General features: G+C 31.7%; 1 protein-coding gene across 5 annotated transcripts in view; it reads right to left on the minus strand.

Moving 5' to 3' along the window:
- PHF14 (PHD finger protein 14) overlaps window positions 1-23,151 on the minus strand; it is a 204,311-nt gene that overhangs the window by 41,743 nt on the left and 139,417 nt on the right. For 4 of the 5 annotated variants that reach the window (XR_012090354.1, XM_007982041.3, XM_073009096.1 and 1 more), the window contains exons 17-18: window positions 18,045-18,074; window positions 17,133-17,250 (exon numbers count right to left, since the gene is read on the minus strand). Coding sequence is in view for 4 of the 5 variants with exons in the window: in XM_007982041.3 (XP_007980232.1) it covers window positions 17,133-17,250; window positions 18,045-18,074 (148 nt within the window). In the remaining variant the exon portion in view is untranslated. The remainder of the gene's footprint in view (window positions 1-17,132; window positions 17,251-18,044; window positions 18,075-23,151) is intronic. The other variant, XM_038004670.2, reaches the window with a different exon arrangement.

The following is a 23,151-nucleotide window of genomic DNA, read 5'->3' on the forward strand; positions in this document are numbered from 1 at the left end:
ATGTTTATTGCAGCACTATTCACAATAGCAAAGACTTGGAATCAACCCAAATGTCCATCAGTGACAGATTGGGTTAAGAAAATGTGGCACATATACACAATAGAATACTATGCAGCCATAAAAAAGGATGAGTTTGTGTCCTTTGTAGGGACATGGATGCAGCTGGAAACCATCATTCTCAGCAAACTATCACAAGAACAGAAAACCAAACACCGCATGTTCTCACTCATAGGTGGGAACTGAACAATGAGATCACTTGGACTCGGGAAGGGGAACATCACACACTGGGGCCTATCATGGGGAGGGGGGAGGGGGGAGAGATTGCATTGGGAGTTATACCTGATGTAAATGACGAGTTGATGGGTGCAGCACACCAACATGGCACAAGTATACATATGTAACAAACCTGCACGTTGTGCACATGTACCCTACAACTTAAAGTATAATAATAATAAATAAATTTTAAAAAATTAAAAAAATTAAAAAAAAAAAGATTTGAAATAATTGCTATAAGAAATCTGATAAGGAGCTCACAAAAGATAGCAATGAGGTCTGGTTTAAATTAGAAGGCATGAATTTGTAGTGAACTCAAGTCTATAAATTTCATGTTATTTCTGGCCAAAAAAGCAACAGTTGAGATAAACCAACACAGTGGATCTAGAGAAGTTGGGAAGTTACAATGGAGGACTCTAATGGTTTTAAAAAGTGCACATTAAAATGCCAAGTTACAACTTTAAAAAGGTAGAGGAGAGTAAGTGGTGGCCTAGAGGTCTTGAGAGGAGTTCAGGAACTGATATAAAGTGTCTGAAGAAGTAAAAGAAGTGATAATTATGAAAAAAAAAATCATGATTTGAGTCATGGTGATAGGATATTTGATTTAGGACTCATGGGTGAGTGAAATTTTCTCTCTCAAATCTCTCATAAATGGTCTAAGATAAACATTTTTAAAGATATGCACTGATAAAATATTTCAGAAAATATTTTCTTCAAAGTCTCACACAAAATTTGGTATGGTAACTCATTAAAGGAGAAGTCTGAAGAATGAGGAAAGGTGAAACTGGAGAGTAAGGACTTCTTTAGAAGAGGTACTTTAAAGGAAGTCCCTCTCAGAAGAGGAGTTTTCTAAAAATTATTCAAGAGAGTTTGTACCCTGGGAGTTTGGAGGACAAGGACTAGGTGATGATACATGCCTGTCTGTCTGTAGTAGCAGAGCAAAGATGCATGGCTGCAGCGGGAATGTCTGTTCTTTCTGAGCTTGTTAAGGCAAGAGATTGTGAGTTTCCCCTGGGACAAAACATGGGCCTGTTAAAGAGCAAGACTCTAGAAAGGAATCTAGCCAAACAGGACAGCGTTGCTGGGATGGGGATGATGGCAATCAAAGAAGAGATAAAAGGAACCTAAGTTCTGAAAAGGAAGTCACAAGTAATTCACAGAAGGCATCTCTCATATCAAGGCACCTGTACATAGAAAAGCTCTAGCAATGAGTCCAAAAAAAAAAGGAGGGGCAATAATCAAAATCTAGAATGCCCCACTTCCAAACTACAGGTTCCCAGTTTAAAGGAGGTCTGAGCTGGTTAAGAATTGAAGCTTCGACATTAAACTAGACTGGAGTTTGATACTTAAAAAAAAGACTATTAATACCTAAAGGTAACTGGAAAAGCTGTAAGATTTGTCTGAGAGTCACTGAGGGAAAAAGGAAGTTCTAACAGAGCATGTTTAAAGGCACTGGGATGGAAGGAATCGAGTTGATTTCTGTTTGTACCTTGTCTTGGAATCAAGAGCAAAATTTACTTAAATCAGAATAAAAATGGAAGATTAGTCTTTTAAAAATAGTTCACTTGAGAATCCTTAAGGCATTTAATATGAAGGAAAAATAAAACCAATTTTTTGTGTCTTTTTATACTGTTTAATTTTAAGAGTTTTTGTTTAATGATGTCAAATTCAGACTGTAGCCTTTTTTTTTTTTTTTTCTTTTTTCATGTTGCTATTAGGAGGTTAAAAAAACCAACTAACTGTATTTGACCCTATTAGGGACATTGCTATCTTAAGGAAGTTTTTTATTGATAAAGGAACATAAACATACTTGACAAATATAGTGTCCTGTTTACAAATACTGCTTGGAAATGTGAAGGAGAATGGAAGGAGTAGACAGGAAGAGAAAAGTTAGGGATTTTGAAACAGTTAAATAATGAAGAAAAAAAGTTTATTTCACTGCAAAAATTAGATTCATATGTAGTAGATTTGAGAATACGAAAAAATAAAGATTAAGATTCTACTTAATACAGTCTTTATGCTGTAAACAGGTTAAAGCTTCAATACTGTCTCAAGGGAAGGTAAAAAAAAATATATCCTTTACAGCACTTAGCCTGCTTACAAAAGACTAAATAATGTATCCTAAAAATATGTACTTCATTCACACTCTGAAAATTGTTTTAAGGGGTAAAAATTAATAATTAAGCAAATGATTGGATACTAGGATAAATTTTAAATTGAGTCATTAAGTAATGATTTGCTGTTGGTTGTTGAAATTGCTGCATTAAAATAAAGAAATAATGCTGAAATACCTTATACTCATTACTTGCATTAAGCTACCAACACATCTGTGCTTTGGAAAAATGATTTACAAATAACTAATCATCTAAATTTTGAAATCTGATTTTAGAAACAGAATATAAAGAATACTATTGGTCTTTAAAAATTGAGAGAATGGTCCAGCCATCAAGAACACAAAAGTGAACATATTGCTGACAAAAGTGCTTTGATACAGCTTGAACTTTTCAAAGTGATTCTTAAAAATGTTAACCTCTATAAGCATACTTTAAAGAGTTTTCAAACCAGTGAAGCACATAATCATTTGCAGCCATTATTGAAGGTACATTTAACAAAAAACCGACTTAACTTCAATGAAGGTATAACACTACAACATAAACCTTTAAGAAACCTTCAGAGAAAATATTAAAGTAGGTTGTATCTTAGGTGACCAGAGATTAGATTTAATATATGAATATAGTCCAGAGGAAAAAAAGGGAACAATATATTAAACCTACAACAACTTGTAAAAGTCTGAAATCACAAAAAGAGATGGCAGAGCTAGGTCACAGGTGGAAATATAGTAGAATAAAAATAGTTACATCAGACCTTTATTTGTCAATGAGGCGGGAACCATTTCTAAACCTGTTATAGGTGAGGTAATAATTTTGTACTCCTGTTTAATAATCAAAAGAATTAACAAAAGAATTGTCAGCAAAAGAATTAACACAAATGAGTGTAAACTGAATTGTATTTACACTTAATACACTTACAAGGAAGTATTCTTTTTGAAAAAGAGTAACTTGTACCGCAAAAGAATGCTGATACTAGGATAAAAACATACAAAAACTGCCAGTGTGTACACAAAGTATAATAGCTGACACTACACAAATGAGAATATTCTTAAACTATCCTTGCAAAGGGACTGAGGGTGGCTGGCTGTAGTTACTTTTCACAGTACAGGTTTTCAAACTTCACAACTCATGACAAACATTAAAAAGTAAGATTTGACTCAGCTAAAATACAGTGCTTAGTGTCTAATAAAAAAAATTCATCTTTAGATCCCTTTCCCTTACCTCCCTCCAAGTTCAATAGATTAGTTTCTGCTGGGTCCACATAAATCATCCATATTGTCAAATTGTACCTCCCCTAACACAGATCTTATTTAACAGAATTTCATAAAGAAAGGGCCCTGAGGAGTTATGTCATCTTCCACATTTATCTTCCCACACCACACCATAGCACCATCTTTAATCAACTTACTTGTTTTAAAATCTCTTTGTTTTATTCCCCTATCCACTAGAAAGACAAAAGCAGATCCCACTTAATAATATGTTTCCCTTTCCGATTAGAAGTCATGTTTATTTATAGTAGAAAAATTATCTGAGTTTTACATGATGAAAATCTAAAATGGCTTTAGGACAAAATCTAATTTGAGAATCTCTTACAATAAGAAATAGAAAATACCTATTTTAATATATAAAATCTAGTTTCTAAAACTCAGCCTCTAGAGTCAGGGAGATCTGGGCTGGAATCACTTATATCACTTATTAGCTGTGTAATCCTTAACTTCTCTCAATCTCATTTCTTTCTTTCATCTGAAGAAAGGAGCTAAAAAAAACAATAACCACCTTAAAGGTTGTGGTGAGGATTAAATAGAATTATACATTTTAAGTGCTTAGATAATGCCAGGCGCATAGTGATGCTCAATAAAATGTTAACTTCCATTATTATTATTAGTATGATACTTTATTTTAAAAATGTTTATATTGTTTGATCAAGTCATTACATTGAAAGTATATTTGTATAAAAAAATTGTACAGTACTTAAAAATAGATTATTTAAGAGTATTTAACAACATGGTAAACTGCCATACAATTATATTTTTTAAAAGACAGTTATATAACAGAAAGTATGATATAACTGTAATTTTTTTAGAGTAGGTTGTAGTAGGACATACTACCAAAACATAAGCAGAAATGTAGTATCTTTAGGTGCTAAATTACAGATAATTTAAAACATTTTTCTTCTTTATGTTTAAAATTTTTTTCCAACATTCAGCAAGGACCAGTTACCACCTTTATAATATTTTTAAAACCCCAAAGTGTATTTTTTTCCTTATACCAACTTTCTTCAGAAAAGTGGAGTTAGAAAAAAGGAAAAAGGAGAAAAACAGTGAGAGGCATGTATTTTTTAAAGCAATATTTTATATAAAGGATATAAATTTTATTATATTAAACAAAATTCCTACTTCGAATTATTACTTTCCAGATTTTTTTTTTTTTTTTTTTTTTTTAGATGGAGTCTCACTCTGTCACCCAGGGTAGAGTGTAGTGGCGTGATCTCGGCTCACTGAAACTTCCGCCTCCTGGGTTCAAGTGATTCACCCAGGCTGGAGTATAGTGGTGTGATCTCTGCTCACTGCAACCTCTGCCTCCTGGGTTCAAGTGATTCTCCTGTCTCAGTCTCCTGAGTAGGTGGGACTAAAGGTACATGCCACCACACCCAGCTAGTTTTTGTACTTTTAGTAGAGATGGGTTTCACTATATTGACTAGGCTGGTCTCAAACTCCTGACCTCATGCATCTGCCTGTTTTGGCCTCTCAAAGCATTGGGATTACAGGCATAAGCCACTGCAGCTAGCCAACTTTCCAGCTTTAAAGTTAATCAACACTCAAGAGTCCAACACTTTAATTATAGCATATTTAATCATATCTTCAGAATAATATTTAGTTTGAAGATCAAATTAATATACATTAGCCTACTTAAGTAAATGTCATTTAAACTACTTAGTAAAAGGAGACTATTAGAGGAAACGGCCAATTAAACCTTATATGTAAATTTATTGCTATACTGTCTTAATTATTAGACAAAAGGATATTTTAAAAGGCAAAAGTCTCTCTTGAGGGACATTAACTCACTGAAAGTAGATGGATCACTTACATCCCAAATCCCAAGATTTCCTGTTGCAAAATGGGTGCAGTATTGAGCTCTGGGTATAGATGCTATCAACTGTAGTGAGAAAAAAAGACTGTGAAACCAACCTAGAGAAGCCTATGAAGAAAACCAAAGAAATGGTCCACTAAGAAAAGGGGAAAGCAGGAGGGAAGAAGTTCACTGAAGGCAAGAAATAAGTATTTTTAAAAGGAGGAAATTACCAACAAGGCAGATGAAACGTGACACAGAATAATAGAGGAAGATTCTTGATTTTGACAAACTGAACTTACAGCTCAGAGAAGTTCCTGGACATGCAGCTGGGCAATTTCAGAACTTGGAAAAGAGAAAGGGAATTATGTTTTATTGGTGACCAAGAAAGCACTACTGAAGCTACTACTAATTTAATATACAGCAGAACTGGACTAAGCTGCAACTATATGGCAGTGGGAGGACAATGTGGGCCATACTCTTACAATTTGCCTTATCTGTTAATGCCATTTTGCCAACAAAAAACGTGTTAACAACAGCATACCTGATATTCCCAGAAAAAGATAATTCAATTGTTAAAGTAACATGAAGGGAAACAAATAAAGAAACATATGCTATGATTAAGGAAGTATATCATTAATGGTTCCCTCTACTGGGAATCAGGACAGCAGGGGATAGAAAGGGAAAGAATTGTAAAGCATAAAGATAAGGTTCTGAAGAATTTATATGTATGAATCACTACCCTTTGCCACACACGCGCGCGCACACACACATATATATATATAAAGTACAATCAGTAATCTCCCCTTAACTGTGGTTTTGCTTTCCCAGGTTTCAGTTACCCATAGTAAACTGATCTGGAAATATTAAATATTAAATTAAAAAATTCCAGAAATACCATGGAATACTATGCAGCCATAAAAAAGAATGAGTTCATGTCCTTTGCAGGGACATGGATGAAGCTGGAAGCCATCATTCTCAGCAAACGAACACAGAAACAGAAAACCAAACACCGCATGTTCTCACTCATAAGTGAGAGTGGAATAATGAGAACACGTGGGCACAGCAAGAGAAGCAACACACACCGAGGCCTGTCGGGGGGTGGGAGAAGGGGAGGGAGAGCATTAGGACAAATACCTAATGCATGCAGGGTTTAAAACCCCTGACGGGTTGACAGGTGCAGCAAACCACCATGGCACATGTATACCTATCGAACAAACCTGCACGTTCTGCACATATATCCCGGAAGTTATAGGAAAAAAAAATTCCAGAAATAAATAGTTTTTAAGTTTTAAATTGCATACCATTCTGAACAGCATGATGAAATCTCATGTTGTCTCACTCGTTCCCACTTGGGACATGAATCATCCCTTTGCCCAGAGTATGTCCACACTGTATGTGCTACCTGCTGGTTAGTCACTTAGATGTCTCAGTGACTAGATCAACCATCATAGTATGGCAGGGTTTCTGTTCAAGTAATCCTTATTTTACTTAATAACCCTTATTTTACTTAACCTCGAAGTGCAAGAGTAGTGATGCTAACAATTTTGATATGCCAAGAGAAGCCATAAGATGTTTCTTTTCACTGAAAAGACATGTCCAGGAAAAAACAACTGGTTTAAGGCATCTTCTAGGGGTCTTGGAACATATCCCCTGCAATTAAATAGGGGGAGGGAGGCTACTGTACTGAGAGTCTACATTTCTAAAAGAAAATAATTAGTAGCATCGGAGAATTAGTACATATTTCCTTAAGAGTAAGGTTTTCTTTTGCATAAATGCTGTAAGGCATATTGATGGCACATAATCATGCTCTGAAATTCTAAATGTGTTTAAATAATATGCTCTAAAAGTTAAAAACCTTAACTTCCAGGCTCCACAAGGAATGTGAAAGTGCTAGCTCAGATTTTCCAACATATCTATTCTTAAAAGGATCCACATGTATATAAGAAAAAGGGTGTGTTGCTGATATTTACCTGTTAAAAAGTCATTGGTTAGGGTTGATGAAACTTTTGTTATCAGAAACTGCATACACCTTGACAAAGTGGACTTATAAACTGTCTTACAACTGTCTTCAGTGGTTTGTTACATTTACATTTTATTTTATTTACTTTGTATTTTCATTTCAGTTTCAAGTTTACAGTTTTAATGACCTTGACAAAGAAAAAAATATGCCTTTATAGTCTAAGAAAAATTTCTTGGATATTTCTTCACTTGTTACTAAAACACGTCTTCAGTTAAAAGCAATTTTCCGTATGAGTTAGGTCTTTTCCTATTATTCATACCATGCAGAGTCAGTGGCTTAAATATGGCTTAAACAAAACAAACCTTTTGCTTCTAAATATCATTCTCTCTACTTATAAAATAAATATATTTACTGCATGATTTTCTGCATAATTCACAGAGGACCACAATTCTATATTTAAAGTGAAATATGAATTACCATCAATATTAAAAGTACTAACTATAGTATATTTAGAAAATCTGATAGGATAGCATATACTTTAAAAAATTTAGAGAGTCATAAATGCCATCGTTTACAAACACATTAATTATAAAGATAGCTTTCATTGCCTCTTAACTCTACCAAGAAATTATAACAAATGGACTTTTTTCTGCATGAAAAAGTTAGACATGACATTCCTCTGTTTAGTGTGAAACTCTGAGACAGGAAAAATTTTTATTTGATGTGTGTGAAGGCAGAAAATGAAACAGAAAATTACTCTTCAGGTTACTTTTAAAAAACATTTCTTAACATTTGAAAATCAGAACATTATCACTGATTTTGAACTTTTCTCTCTGTGCCTAAAATGCTTACCTACTCAGTCACTTACTGAGCACCTCTACACTTCCCAGTATTGCCATTCAACCTTCCACAAATGATCAACCTAAAGCTCAAGTGAAACAACTTGCTGAAGTTCACAAGTACTATAAACAGTTAAAGACTTCAACCCAGTTTGTTTCTTTTCAAAGCTCACAAAAATGCTTTCATCTATACCACATTGCATACTTAACTTTCTATATAATTTAAATTACTCTATCTTCCTACTATACAATGCATCCGATTATAAGAACTCCACCAATTTAATGGCAATTTTTTGGGAAAAATAACTATTATCACTTAAAGATAAAAACTGCTTATAGATACACAATCTAATTTCAGAAACATCAAAATATGAATATATTAAAAGGCGAGTAACATGGCATGATGTACTTTATGTTTCTAACCTCTATCTACAACTTCTTATCACACCTAGGAAAGATTCCATCAGAAAATCAAAAGTAGAATGCTTAACTCTATTTGCTTTCAAAGAACTCAATTCCATTAACTATCAGAGTTCATTCTTTGAATTTTCTTGGCTTAGATTTGAAGGTTGTCTTGAAGAAGTCTCTTAGTCATAAGCAAAAGAGCACTTCTTAAACTACAATATAATTTTACAAAGTTACGAACTAATGAACTAATTAAAATGTTTAATAAATTAGAGGAACCAAATTCCTCTCACTATATCTACATCTACAATGCATGCAATCTCACTTTGTTTTCTTGAAGCCAGGATTTAAGCCTTTTGTATTATTTAGGTGATTCTTTCACAATTGTGAGAATAGACTAGTTTAATTCCACTAGGACTATCTTTTCACAATGAACATGTTTCTCACACTCACACTACAAATAAAAACTGGAATAAAAATTTACATAATTAATATATTCCACACCACTTCTGAATTTTATAACAGTATGATCTATGATATATTGGTTGATTATATAACCCAATTTTAATATTTCAAACACTGGGTTAACAAGGTAAAAATACTTTTATTAACTTTTGTAAAGCTGTAATAAAATGTCCTTTATCTTAACTCTCAGCATTTTAGTAGCTGAAATAACAAAATAACAAAAAATAAAAACACACACAAAAAATTTTAAACTAAAGGACAGTATGAGGTTTGTGACTTTTAAAAGACATTTATATGTATGGCACCTACTGTACTTTGATTAATTATCTCAGTTATGATTTAGTTTCTCATCACATACGGTATTCCACAGCATGCTATGTAAATGCACCAGGCCACATGCCACTTAGAAAATGGCTTAGTTTTTCAAGTTTGTAGTAAGCATAATTTAGAAAGTGGCTTAGTTTTTCAAGTTTGTAGTGAGCATAATTTAGAAAGTGGCTTAGTTTTTCAATTTTGTAAATTATTAATATAGAGAAAGATGGTCTATTTTTAGAAGTTCTAATCATTTTCCTTTCTCTGTGAATTTGATATTTAAATATATCAAAATATGTGTATCATAAACACTGACAAACTTATCTTAAGAAATCATATTTTCAAAATGATTCTTCAGGAATAATTTACTGAAATATATACATTTAATATATATTATATGATTCCCATGAAAATTACCTTAGGTTGTAGAACTAAACAGATCAATACTGATTCCAATTCTATTAATACTATTAACAATGACTAGTAAACAATCTATGTTTTACTGAAAATGATTACTTGATAAAAACATTGTTTAGAAATAGGTTTCAGAAAACACATCTAGGACAATCAAGTATTAATAAAACCACCTACTTGACCAGGCAGTAATGATGACTAATAAGCTCAATTTGGGACATAAATGTTCAGTATGAACAATACAACACTGTACTTTTTTTTTTTTTAAAGCAAAGTACCAACTATAATTAGTGGGATTATTAAGCAAATCATTATTAATAGTCCTAAACTACAGCACTCAATTAGAAACTAAGAGATTAAAAGACATTTATACAAACAATTTCGCTTGCCAAGGAACATGCTAGAAGCAATTAGCAATTGCCTGAACTTAGTTGAGGACCTTGTTCTACAGTACAGGATCAACTGGAAATCTGTGGGCTTTATCCCACCCACCAGGAAGGAGGAAATCTAAAGTTTAATACAAAACTAAAACCATCTTTGAGGAAAACCACATACCACAGTTTTAATTCTCTGACTTTTAGTAAGTCTACAAAACACCACAGATTTGTTTTATTTAATTCTAATATAGGACACAATACAGACAACTTTTTTTCCAGACTTTTTACATATCTGTATTAGTAAAAAGGCAAACCAAACTCAGTAAAGCTCCATGAAGCACATTTTTGTAAGCTTTTGTAAGCTTGTCACACAAACGTTAGAAGAGTACTGAATTTAGACAGCTAAGTGGTATACATCTTACCTAAAAATGACTTCTCTGTCAGCTATGTAAAATCCAGAAACTTAAAATTCAATCTAATGTCAGATAAAATCCCAGAGGTCAAATGAATAGTTAAAATATTAAAAAGTCCCTTTTTTATGGGTCAGTTACATGCTTCAAATTTTAAAGAACTTTAAAGGATAATTCATTTTAATTTTATATTTTTCATAAATCTTCTCAATGCATAAAATTCAGACATTCAATTTCCAATATTACCAAGTTCAATTAAATGTGCTTGTTTAATGTATTGTGGCAAGATACTCCTGAAGAGATTGTTCCGTTCTTAAAGAGACATAATTCTCAATGACTGTTTTACTTGAAAATATATATTTATAGATGTTGTTTCGACATAGTTATAGAATTTATTTCAATGCAGAAAAGATAAAAAATAAAACCAAAATTAAAAATGTCATATGTCCTCTACTTAAAGATTTTTAATACAAATGATTATTGAGAAGTATCACTTGCCTTAGCTAGTCTGTCACGCATTTGTAGTTCTAGAAAATCTTCCATAAGGACTCGGATGAAATTTCTATGCATATGAATTCACAAATTATTAGTACTCAAAAAATGTAGCATACTAGAAAGATCAAATAAGAGTGAACCAAATGGAAGTCTCCAAGCTAAGGCAGCTCATCTTGTAGCAGTCAGATAATGACCTGTCATGTATACTCCATGGTTTCTCACAAAACAGCTTAAACAAAGATTAAAAGCTACAATAATAACTGACATAGTCGTGATAAAGTACATGACGGATATTTAAATCCTCAGTGGCATCTGTGAATACATGTGACCTGGAGGAAGCACTTTTAAAAGAAATATTTATACCTGTTCATTTAATCATGTTAAGACAAGTATCTTCATTTTAAGTGTTTCAGCAGATACAAGCTGTTGAGATCTTTACCAAGAATATCCTGGAAAAGACTGAAGCATGTACTATGTTCAATTTTTTAAATTACAATCCTAAGTCTACTTTATATCTTATATGGCAATATACAATATAACATTAAAATGTCAATTTGTTGACATTTGACTGGGTTATACACATTGTGTATTTGTTTTAAAATTCCAAAAAGTTAAATTTTAGCTTTAAAACTTTGTAAAAATTGAAGTTTTTAAAAACTAGGTATAACAGTAGTTCTTATTCCTAACTGCTCATAAAATCACCTGTGGAACTTGTAAAAAATACAAACATCAGTCCTCATCCATTCTCTCTCCTCTTCCTGAACAATTCAGTTTAAAAGTTATCAGACGATAAACAAAGTAGGTATCCATGCGGGTAGGAGTAGAGGGTGACACGAGATTGGTTTCATATCAGGAGAGTAATGGTATAAAAGTATATATTAAGGAAAATGGAAGCCAGTTTTCTGTCAGAGAGTTATTTACAAAGGAGTTATTTACAAAGATGAAAAGGAAGAAAATTAGTTTTCAATGTCTATGAAAACAAAAATACAGATGTAAGTGTGGCTGTGTATGAATACATATACCTACATCTAGTCCTTTGCTTTTTCTACTGAGAAGAACCAGGAAGAGCAATATCCCCGTAACAATGACCACATCAGATCTTGGTTTTGAAATATCATTTTCCACTAAAAGGAACCTGGGCTCCGTGGAGAAACAGCTGATTCCAGGAATAGAGATAGAGACAGTATAAGCTAAGCCTGGAAGACCTTCAGCAAGAAAGTACTTCAAGATTGGTAGACTCATGTCAAAAAGATATAGAAGGCAGCTTGAAGTGGCTTTCATTAGCCGAATTTGTAGTAATTTGAAAATAAAAATAAATAATAACATTCAATATAACCCCACTGAATAAAACAGAAAATGAAGGTTTGATAAGGAATAAGATATTTTTACATAGTTTCAAGGTTCTTCCCCAGAAATCACTAATTAATTAGGAAACTGGCAGACAACTCCTAAGATATAACATCATTATCTATAATTCAAATCAAAATTTTGTGTAGAATGCACACAACATCACATCTGTGGTATTCTTATCAAAGATGCATAATGAATATAAACCACAAGAAAATGTTTGAAAAATACACAGTGAAATACATTCTACAAAATAACTGCTCTGTAATTTTCAAAAGTCACAAGCTAATGAAAGTTAAGGAAAGACTAAGGAACTGTACAGATTCAAGGCAAAAGAAATATGAAAACTAAATGTAACCTGTGATTCTATACCGAATCCTTTTGCCATAAATGACCTTACTGGGATTAACAGCCAAATCTGAATGAAATCTGAGGATCAGACAGTAATAATATATCAACGTTAATTTCCTAATCTGGCTGATTTTATTTCGGATATGAAGAAGAATGAAAAAACACTGACATATTTCAAGCAGAGGTATGACAAATACATTTTCAGAAAGCTATTTTTGATGATGCATATCAATAGTAAAAAACATTTGAAGTATGCACCTCAACATAAATATATATGAGTGAAGTTTTATGTACCTGTTCTATAGGACTAGCATATTTAAATCATGAAAATACACTCAGACATGAAAATTAAGATAGATGTTATATAGAATTAAGCTAATTTAATGAGTCATTTTGTATATCTACTGTGGTGCAAACACTTCATTTAGAAGCCTCTAGTAAGCAGAATGGATAAAAAGGGGATAAGTCTGGCATACCTATTTAGATAGCTTCTAAAACAGGAAGAACCATAATAGAATGAGAAGAAGTGAAGCACCAAATGAAGACAGTAGTAGTGGAAAAAAGGAGCAAAGAGCAGACTGGAGAAATATTTAAAGAAGAAAACTTTCATAGGACTCAGGAAGTGATTTGCTACGTGAGATAAGGATGGGGAAGGTTTGAAGATGATTCCAGATATGTGACTTGGGTAAATGGATGGAAGAAGAAATGAAGGAAAAATAAGAGAAAAGTTGAGGTTAAGAAAGAAGAAAATACATTTCTTTTCCAGGCATGTAGCATTTATTAACAATAGGATTTTCACAACACAGTAACGAGCAAGGAAAAAAAGCCCTAATGCAGGGTGACAGGTAGCAATGAACTAGCTCCACTGAATATAAGCATAGTGCACTGTCTGGGTGGCTGCTGTCTTAGTCAATGGCTTTGAAGCATAGCCTATTGGAGAAGGTACGTTTTGTGTAAGAGTGTGTGTGTCTCCGTGTATTTGTATGTGTGTATATTTGTGCCTCCATGTAGGTACATACATGTGGATGTTCATATCCATGTAACTGGCTATTTTTTATGAAACTCAAAATGACTACTTAGGTTTATGAAGAGTTGATGAGACAGAGAAAGTCTTATTATGCCATACTTCATGGGTTTGGGTAGAATAAATAGTCATTCTTCTTCTTTAAGGTAAATTGTTATTAAATCATATTATTAAAACTAAATACTTAGGTGTAATTCAGCTTTCATGTGCTAAAACAAAAAATTATGAATTTAGATATGATGAATCTTATTAGACTCTTATGGAATTTCTACAAAAGTAATAGGCAGGGGTAAAGATAGAAATTTTTGCCCTCATACAACTCCATATCAAAAACTTGTTACTTGAAAGACAAAGTAATACATAAATAGCTGCTGACAGTATAAATAGCAATATTTTAGAGCTTCCCCTGGTCCATAAAATTTTGACAAAATGTTAAAGTGCAATTCATTTTTCAAGCAAATATTCAACTATACACCCTTGCTTTGTATTATCTAAACTTCTAGGTAAAACAAATAGGGAGTCAAAATTTCAAATAAAAGTGAAGACTTGTTGGACTTAACAACATGACTACCACAGAGAAAGAAGTTGGAGACATTTTACCATCTAAATTTATTTGCAATTGATTACTTCCTTTCTTATGGCAATATGTATTTCTCTTTTAGCTTTTCATTTCATTAAAATATATGAACATGGCAAATAAACCCAGGGCTACCTAGCAAATAATATTCCACCAAAGCAAATGTAGGAGAATAAAGGATAAGCAAAGCATACGAACTTTCATTCTGGGTTTCTTTTAAGCCCTAAGATGTGACTAATTTTCTTGACTCAGATGTTAATAATACACAGCTTTCCTAATGTAAAAGCTTCTGCAGCATTCACTGAATTATAAAGCATGACATTATCTATCAATGTTTTCTTCTTAGGCTCTAATACTAGCAAACATCTTTCAGGAGAAAATGTAAACAGAAATTTACTACCCACTGTTCATGAATGGAAGTCTTCCAAAGTAAGAAAAACAACTGATGCAGCACAAATATTCAAGAGAATCAATTAAGTCTCCATATGTTTCAGCTTAAATATTATATTAAATTTAATTTTTCATTGGAAAATAGTAGTATATTAATAGTCATATAAGTATAATGAAAATACGAATCCATTTCACTGTTGTTTCATTCCTTAAAGTAAACTGCTGTGACATTCCAAAATTAGAAACCATATTTTACAAAATTTTGAAAATGTTAGCTGTTTATATTGGTATTCAACCACAGGTCAAACATAGTACAGCAAATACAAAGCAAGTTTTCTAACAATGTGCCTTCCTAATGCATTTCCACTCGGAGTCCAAAGACCCATTCTGTGGTAGAGAAGAAAACAAAACTAAAACCTTTTCCAATGGCTACTGGCATGTATGGCATGTACAAAATGTATGCTATATTTCAAACGAATCTGAAATATGCCCCCTTGCCTTTTCAATGTTCATTAACAACATTACTATATAACTTAACATTTAACATAATACTACATATTTATAGTATTATTGAGCCTTCTCAAAAGAATACATGTAAAAAGGTATATTTTAAAAAGGTGGGAAATCCTATTTCAAAAATTGCTTTCCTAACTTATTTGTTGGGGATAGGAGAAAATCCCAAACAAAAAATGCACTTAAAAAAACTTATTAAAGAGACTCATAAGACAACTACTTAAACTCTCTAGTGTTTCATTATTTTTACATTTAAATAAAATTTTGGGAATATATTTTTGAACTATGCAATAAAATCTTTAAAATTAAATATGTTCTCTCTTAAATCTAGGCCTTAATAAAATGCCTGGAAAATAATTCTTGCTACTATATAGTTTACAATTTTAGGTTAAAATGCTTGATTATTAAATAAAATATACACAAATACTACATTTTAATAATCCTCACACAAATAATAATCCTCATACAAATAATTTTTTTTTTTTTTTTGAGTTGGAGTCTCGCCCTGTCGCCCAGGCTGGCATGCAATGGCGCAACCTCGGTTCACGGCAACCTCTGCCTCCCAGATTCAAGTGATTCTCCTTCCTCAGCCTCCCAAGTAGCTGGGATTACAGGCACTCACCACCACGTCTGGTTAATTTTTTTGTATCTTTAGTAGAGACAGGGTTTCACCATGTTGGCCAGGCTGGTCTCGAACTCCTGACCTCATGATCCACTTGCCTCAACCTCCCAAATTGCTGGGATTACAGGCGGGAGTCACCACACCCGGCAAAAAATATGTATAATTTTAAATATTCTGATATTTTTAAAAAGTTTAGTTTCTTTCTATAACCAAATGTCTTTTTGCAGTTTTTAATAGACTTTTGCAGAAGGCCTCTGTGGTAAGCTGAAGCAAATCATTTTAGTTAATGATAAAAGAATGTTTCTGATTACATGATCAAATTTAATTTACTCTAGGACTACAAAAATCATTTAAGTAGCATTGAAGAAAGATGGCTGGATGTCCATAATACAACAGACAGTTAATTTTCATCATCTGTTTTGAGAAAGAAAACTCCGATCAATCTACAGTTGACCAGAATGTCTTCATTCAAATGTATTCAGTATCTCTGCCAAATTAGTCAAAATGAGTCTGGCTATTTACTTACTCATTTTAATGAGCCACAAAATAAACTACAGTTTACTACAATGTAAGTTTAGAATGTTAATATTAAAAAGACATAATTTTCAAATTGATTTGGGGGTATAATCTATTAAAAAACCTTATTAGAAATTTCATTCTTTTTACTCAGCTAAAATAAATATCAGAAATAAGATTTAGGATGTGAAATTAGTTTTTTCTTTTTTTAAAGGAACAGATTCTATAAGATATTACAATATATTAATATATTATATTTCAAAATAAAACATCTGTAAAATTCTATTTAACTGGTTATTCTGTTAGCTAATATAATTTATTATGACTCAGGGTGGAATTTCCCTGCCATTCTCAAGTGTGTTAAATTAGCAAAGAGTGATCTGTTTGGGCTACTGGAGCACTATTTAATATGTTACAATAATAGAGAATACATTAAACAACTACATATTCCATAGAGAAAATTCACATAATTTAGTAGTTGTTTTTTCCTTAATTTAAGAGCAAGAAAATAACCATAGCAATATATTCTTAAGGTGTACTGGTTAAAATGTTGGTCCTTCATATTCCAATTATCTTCAAAGAAGCTAATTGTGTGACATGGGAAAGCTATCAAACAGAAGGGAAACAATCCCTTTTCTTATATAGACTCCTCCGCTTACCTTGGAAGATGACGAATCACATTCCTGACATATCCATCCATAACCTGTTTGTTTAGGAGATTTTTTCAAAGGAGGATCCAAACAGCCAAAATGGTAGCAGAGTCTGCATTCATCACACCTGCAGGGTAAACAGATTTATAGGTAGGTGTATCTAAATAATATAAAAACCACCTACTTCAAAGACAAAAAGACAAACTATTGTATATTTCAACTTCAACACTGTTAATTTTATCCTTGGCTCACAAGATCATTAAATTAATGATGATGATAAAGGCAAACTAAACCTGAAATAAATATTTTAGCAAAAACAAAATACAACAGCAATAAAATCAACAAACAAAACAAATATTTAGAACACTGACAGCAGAAATATTAAGAGCATATGAATGAATGTATATGTATAATCATGTGTTCAAAACAACCACAATAATTTCAATTGTGAACTTAAATAATTAATCATTTGCCCATTAAATCACTTTATTTAATAAGATACATATATAATTCAAGGATATGAATCCAATAAAATACATTTTGATTATTTTAAAAATTTTAAAACTCAGAAATTCTACTAGGCTACACTAGGTTGCAATCAATGCTATACGATTTGCACCTGATTTCTCTCTTTCTTCAAGTTAAAGTAGATTGTAAGTGAACTTTCTAACATTTATAGCATGCTAACACAATCTACAGCAAATAAAAATAACCTTTACATGTTAAATCACAGAACATTTAAATATACAAAGAGGTAAGACACTACCCCAATAATTTAGTTTTATTCCCTCAAATTTACCTGTCACTTTCTTCAGACCATTTGGTTTTACAAAGTACTTCCTAGTACATTTAAAAACTTACAAATGTTTTGATAGTGTCTTTGCCACCTATGATGTACAAAATCTAAGAAAACTATCATACCTATTCTTCGTTTCAGACAATCTCATCCTGCTGACAATGAAGAAAAATCTGTATTATTTCAGTGCTTTGTAAAAAGAATTTTGCATCAGTTGGAATAACAAGACCAAAATTTAACAACAAATAACAAAGAGTATACATCTTATAGAAAGGATTGCATTCCTCATTTCATAGTAGTTTAAAAAAAATTAAACAATAATACTTTCTCAACCAATCTGTCAGATTTTCTTTATTGTTTATCTTTCACTGATTTAAAACTTAAAATGTCAAGAAATTTACAATTAAGAAACAAACCAAGGGGAAGATTTATAGAACATATATTACTCGAATAAATTTAAAAACTACTATTCAATAACCTTTTAGGAAAAAAGGGGGAAGAAGCTCTTCTTACATAAACAACACACAAAGAAAAACATTTGACTTTAAGAAACTATCATAATAAAAGGGAGTATAAATCTACATTTTTAGTAGAAATTTCATATTATGCTACAAAAACCCAATCTTCCAAAAACTCATTTGGGGAATCATGAGTTGCAGAAAAGTTAATCAACTTAATTAAGTTACTCAGATATAAAGAAGTTTAAAATATAATTGAATGCCCTAAGTTTATGCATTTCTTCCTCTACAACTTTCTCCTTATGAAAAAAATAAGCTTACGTACTTTTCCAAAAACCTTGTAGACTCAAGATTTTGAAAAACGCTTACTATGATAGTTCTAGCTACAGGAATAGATAAAATCAAATAGCACCAATAGGACCAAGAGTACTTTACTTACTATGACAATATCACACATCTAAAAATATATTTAAAAGCAGTTAAAATGTTCAAATACCTGTTGTTCTGGCATTAAGAAATAATAATAAATAATATAAACTAACTTCAAATGTGACATAAAGAGACTAACTGGCAAGCCCACATAATTTTATGCTCTTTCTCAATACAACATATTTACCTTTCATTAGACAAAATTTCGATTAAACCTATGGATATAGAAACCTTCAAAGTATAAGTATTTCTGAGTTTATGAGAAGGTTGAGATTTCTAAATAACTGAGAGCATACTCCATACATAAAAATTAGAGTTTTAATGATCTTTGATGTGAAATTTAAAAATAATCACATTTCTTGTTTCATCAAATAAACATATTAAATATAATTTATATTTGTCATCTCAGGTCATCAATAAGAATAATATATGCTGCTACATGTCTAACAGTGTGTCAGCCTTTTGTCCTTGGAATGAGGACCAGTAGTCGACTGTTCTATTTGAATTCTTGTATTCAATTTTTATAGATTTTCAGGATCCTCATTTGCCTGAAAACTATCAGCCACTGCTTCCTGATATTGTCAGTGTGTTTGCTTAAGCATAAATTCCCCAACAACAATTGTTATGGATTCAGAAACCAGACCACTAAAACTTATTGAGGCAATGTAAACTGACAGTAAAAACACACGAAAATGAGAATTTCTACTGAGTTAAGTAAATGGGCTCAATTTTGTTTGTTAACTATAGTCTTTTTTCCTTAACTTCAGGTTTTTGGGTAGTGCACCATATAGTTCAGATTGCTAATAATCAAAGTTCTTGATGAAGTATTAACATTTTCCTAGTTTACATCAATTTACTACCTAATTACTGCATATTTGTAACTCTGTGTCATAATAATTTTCAAATTATGATTTCTAGTGTATAACTTGAGGCAACTATCATGATTACTGTGTATCACAATTCATTATTTATCACCTTAATGTACATAAATAATTCTTGTTGATATAGCTATGAAATTCCAGCTAATAAACCAAGAACAAGTTTGCTACACTGATACAGTTCCAATCTGTTGATGATTTCAACTACTCGTACAATCAAGTTATCTTTCAGCTCAAGAACCAATGAAAAGATGAGGAGATTTTATATGCTAGTTTATCAGAAGATAACAAATATAGGCCATTTAAAAATGACCTAATCCTTACTGATTGATTCCTTCATTAGCAATAGCTTTCACAATTACTTAGTTGACATGTGGAACTCATGTATTTGTGATGCATTCCAAAGGAAAAGAATTTGCTTGTCAGAATTAGTGGTGATTGGGAAGTTCTCTAAAGTTCTAGCTCATTCAACAGTAAATAAAAGCTGCAGCTTCAAGACTAAGTAGCAAAAAGTAGTAGTTAGGACCCTTAGGAACTGCCAAAATCCAAAAAAGAGAGGGGGAAGAAAAGAATCCGATCTTAAAGTCAATAGTTTTGGTGATAAATAAATATACAAATATAAGATCTTTGTAAAGATGTCTCAAATTATTTCAATGTGAAAAAAATCTGGTTGTTTCTATCTTAGAATATTGAATTGAAAAAATCCATAGTTTTATGTGCTAATCACAGAAATATCCTGATGGACACAAGTGAACTCTAGCAGAACTTGCAAGAATTACTAAACTGTAGACAAATATAAGAGACACCATTAAGAACTCAAGAAATCAAAGAACAATGTGGATGGCCAAAATAGTGGCTTATTAATTTTACACACAAATACCACTTTGTAATCTTTATCAACTCCTGTCACCCAACAAACTCTGGCTATGTTGCAAATTTAGACCATTTAAAAAACTTGAAAATCAAAAACTCGTAAGGGTCTATAATCATCTGCTATCTAAAAGCTGCAATGGAGTTAAAGTAGTTATTGACCTATTTATGGTTTCTACCTTTATTTCTTACATAAACTTGGAAACACATGCAGCACATAATATAGGACATAATTTATCAAAATAAATAGTGAATAAAATGTTTTTAAAAACTTTTGCAAAAGCAGTCATTGACCCACAAAAGTATAGGGATATAACACAATATACTTTATTAAATAACACAAATGTCTATGTAATAAAAACAGATTATTATACCAATAGCACATTATTAAATAGGAAGGCAATGTCTTAAAATATTAAAAAAGAATATAAAACTAACCTGTAAAGAAACACTAAGATTTTTTAATAAAATTAAAACTGGATGCATAAAGAAGTATCATTTAAGCCTCTAAAAACACTGTACACATTAACACTATAGAGCATAAAGGAATCCCAATTATAAGACAAAAGCAAACCTAATTAGATTCTTACTAAATACAACTTCCTAGATATCAGATTAATAACAGATATAGACGTAAATAACAAAGTAGCTTAATATATGGTCTTTTACACATTAACAAAATACAGTGACCAAATAAACGTAGTCTATATGTATGTAAAATACTTACTTAGTATATGATTAAGAATAGCACCCTAAACAAAGAAGAGGGGAAAAAAAATGATTTACCTTCATATGTGCTATGATCCATATAACAAGCAATTGGTCAGGTGTTTACCTGACTACTGAGAATATGCAGACAAGTAAAAAGAAGCAGCTGATTTATTTCGTCAGATGCCTAAGAGGCCAAAAGTCAGTGTTCCAAAGGGTTTTTTTTTTAACATCTCTAATTTCTAATGGATAATTTCATTAGAGGAGTAAACTAAAACTACTTTTTAAAACCTAACTGAAACAATTAAGTGCACGTCCTATGCAAATAATTTATAGCGATTTGTAAGCTAAACTTTAGAAAGAAGCAAAATCTATTAACATAGACTTGAACAAGGGTGTACATTTTCATGATTAAATTTTGTATTTTAATTTTATTTTAATTTAATTAATTATCATGCAAATTTCATGATAATCACATCTTTTATGCCAATGGAACATTCTACTTATAGCCCCTATAATTTTATATAAAGCAAGATAAAAACTGGACTCTGAAAATATAGACTATTATGTCTGTCCACTTAAAAAAAACTAAATATCCAGAGAACTGATGGGTTGGATTTTCCAACTTTTTCATTTCTGTGTAAAAATTCCACACAAGAATGTTCAAAAAAATTAGTCTTGAATACTGTCATTACTTAAATAAAAATCTCACTAGCAGCTCAAACATCTACGCAAATCTATTAACATGTAGTGATGATTTCTTTCATTGAATAGTGGCCAATTATTTCAATTAAACATCTTAACGGAGAAAATACAAATTGTGGTCAACAAGTTAAATCACTTTACAAATAATACAAGCTTGCACAAAATTCTACATTCTACCAATATTGAGTAACATTTAGTATTAATAAGTACAATATTTTATTCCTTGTAATTTACAACAATTTTAGTGCAAATTACCTACATGAGCAGTTTCTATACAAAATAGTTTGAAAATGTTTTCTAATCATTTCACAAATATAAGACTAATGTGGAGGACTTGAACCTATTCCATTAATACCACTACAGACTTCTGTATCAGCCAATAATGAATGAATGGGTAGTAAGAAAGACAAAAATATTCTTTACACATAAAAGTACACATAAAAATTAATTTTAAAAAATTAGAAAAGTATCCAAATCCAAATCTGTATTTAATAGTCACTTAAATAGTGAGATCAATTTAGATAGCTATATCTGCGGCAGCCTGATTACAAGATTAAATGTGAAACAAAAAAATGAAAGATGAGACAAAACAATTCATATAAAAATGCACAATAAGGTCAAGCAACTCTTCGCAGCATGAGAGAAGAATTAGACATTTCCATACCTGAAACACGTCTGCTTTGTTCTTTAATAAACTGATTTCCATCTGCTCATGCCCTTGGAAATTTTTCAGCAGTACAACCTGCTGTGCTCAAGCTCCATGTAACTTTGTATTTTCCTGTTCATAATTAACTAATTATGCTCTAATCAATAGTGTAGATCCTGATTTTACAATGTAAATCAGATAAATGAGATAATTGCTGGGGTCAATCGCATTTTATTTACAAAGCCCAGCATGCACATCCAATTTCATTACATCTCATGTACCTGAACAGCAGTGAATCTTATCGGCAGGCCTACAGAAAGCCTTAGAGTGAGCACTATGGCAAAGAGGCTTCCACTTTTATAAAGAAATATTTGCAAAGCATGCCTACCTTAGAAATCACAATCCTTAATTTTATGTAAACTTACAAAGTGCTGATTCAGACAGGTAGAAAAAATGATTCTGCCTTCATATGTCACGAAACTCCAAGTTGAGTCTCTTAAACAAGTTTCAATTGCCACTTTTAAATTTTTTAAAAAAT

The sequence above is a fragment of the Chlorocebus sabaeus genome, chromosome 21 (assembly GCF_047675955.1).
Source record: "Chlorocebus sabaeus isolate Y175 chromosome 21, mChlSab1.0.hap1, whole genome shotgun sequence".
In the NCBI taxonomy this organism is placed as follows: Eukaryota; Metazoa; Chordata; class Mammalia; order Primates; family Cercopithecidae; genus Chlorocebus; species Chlorocebus sabaeus.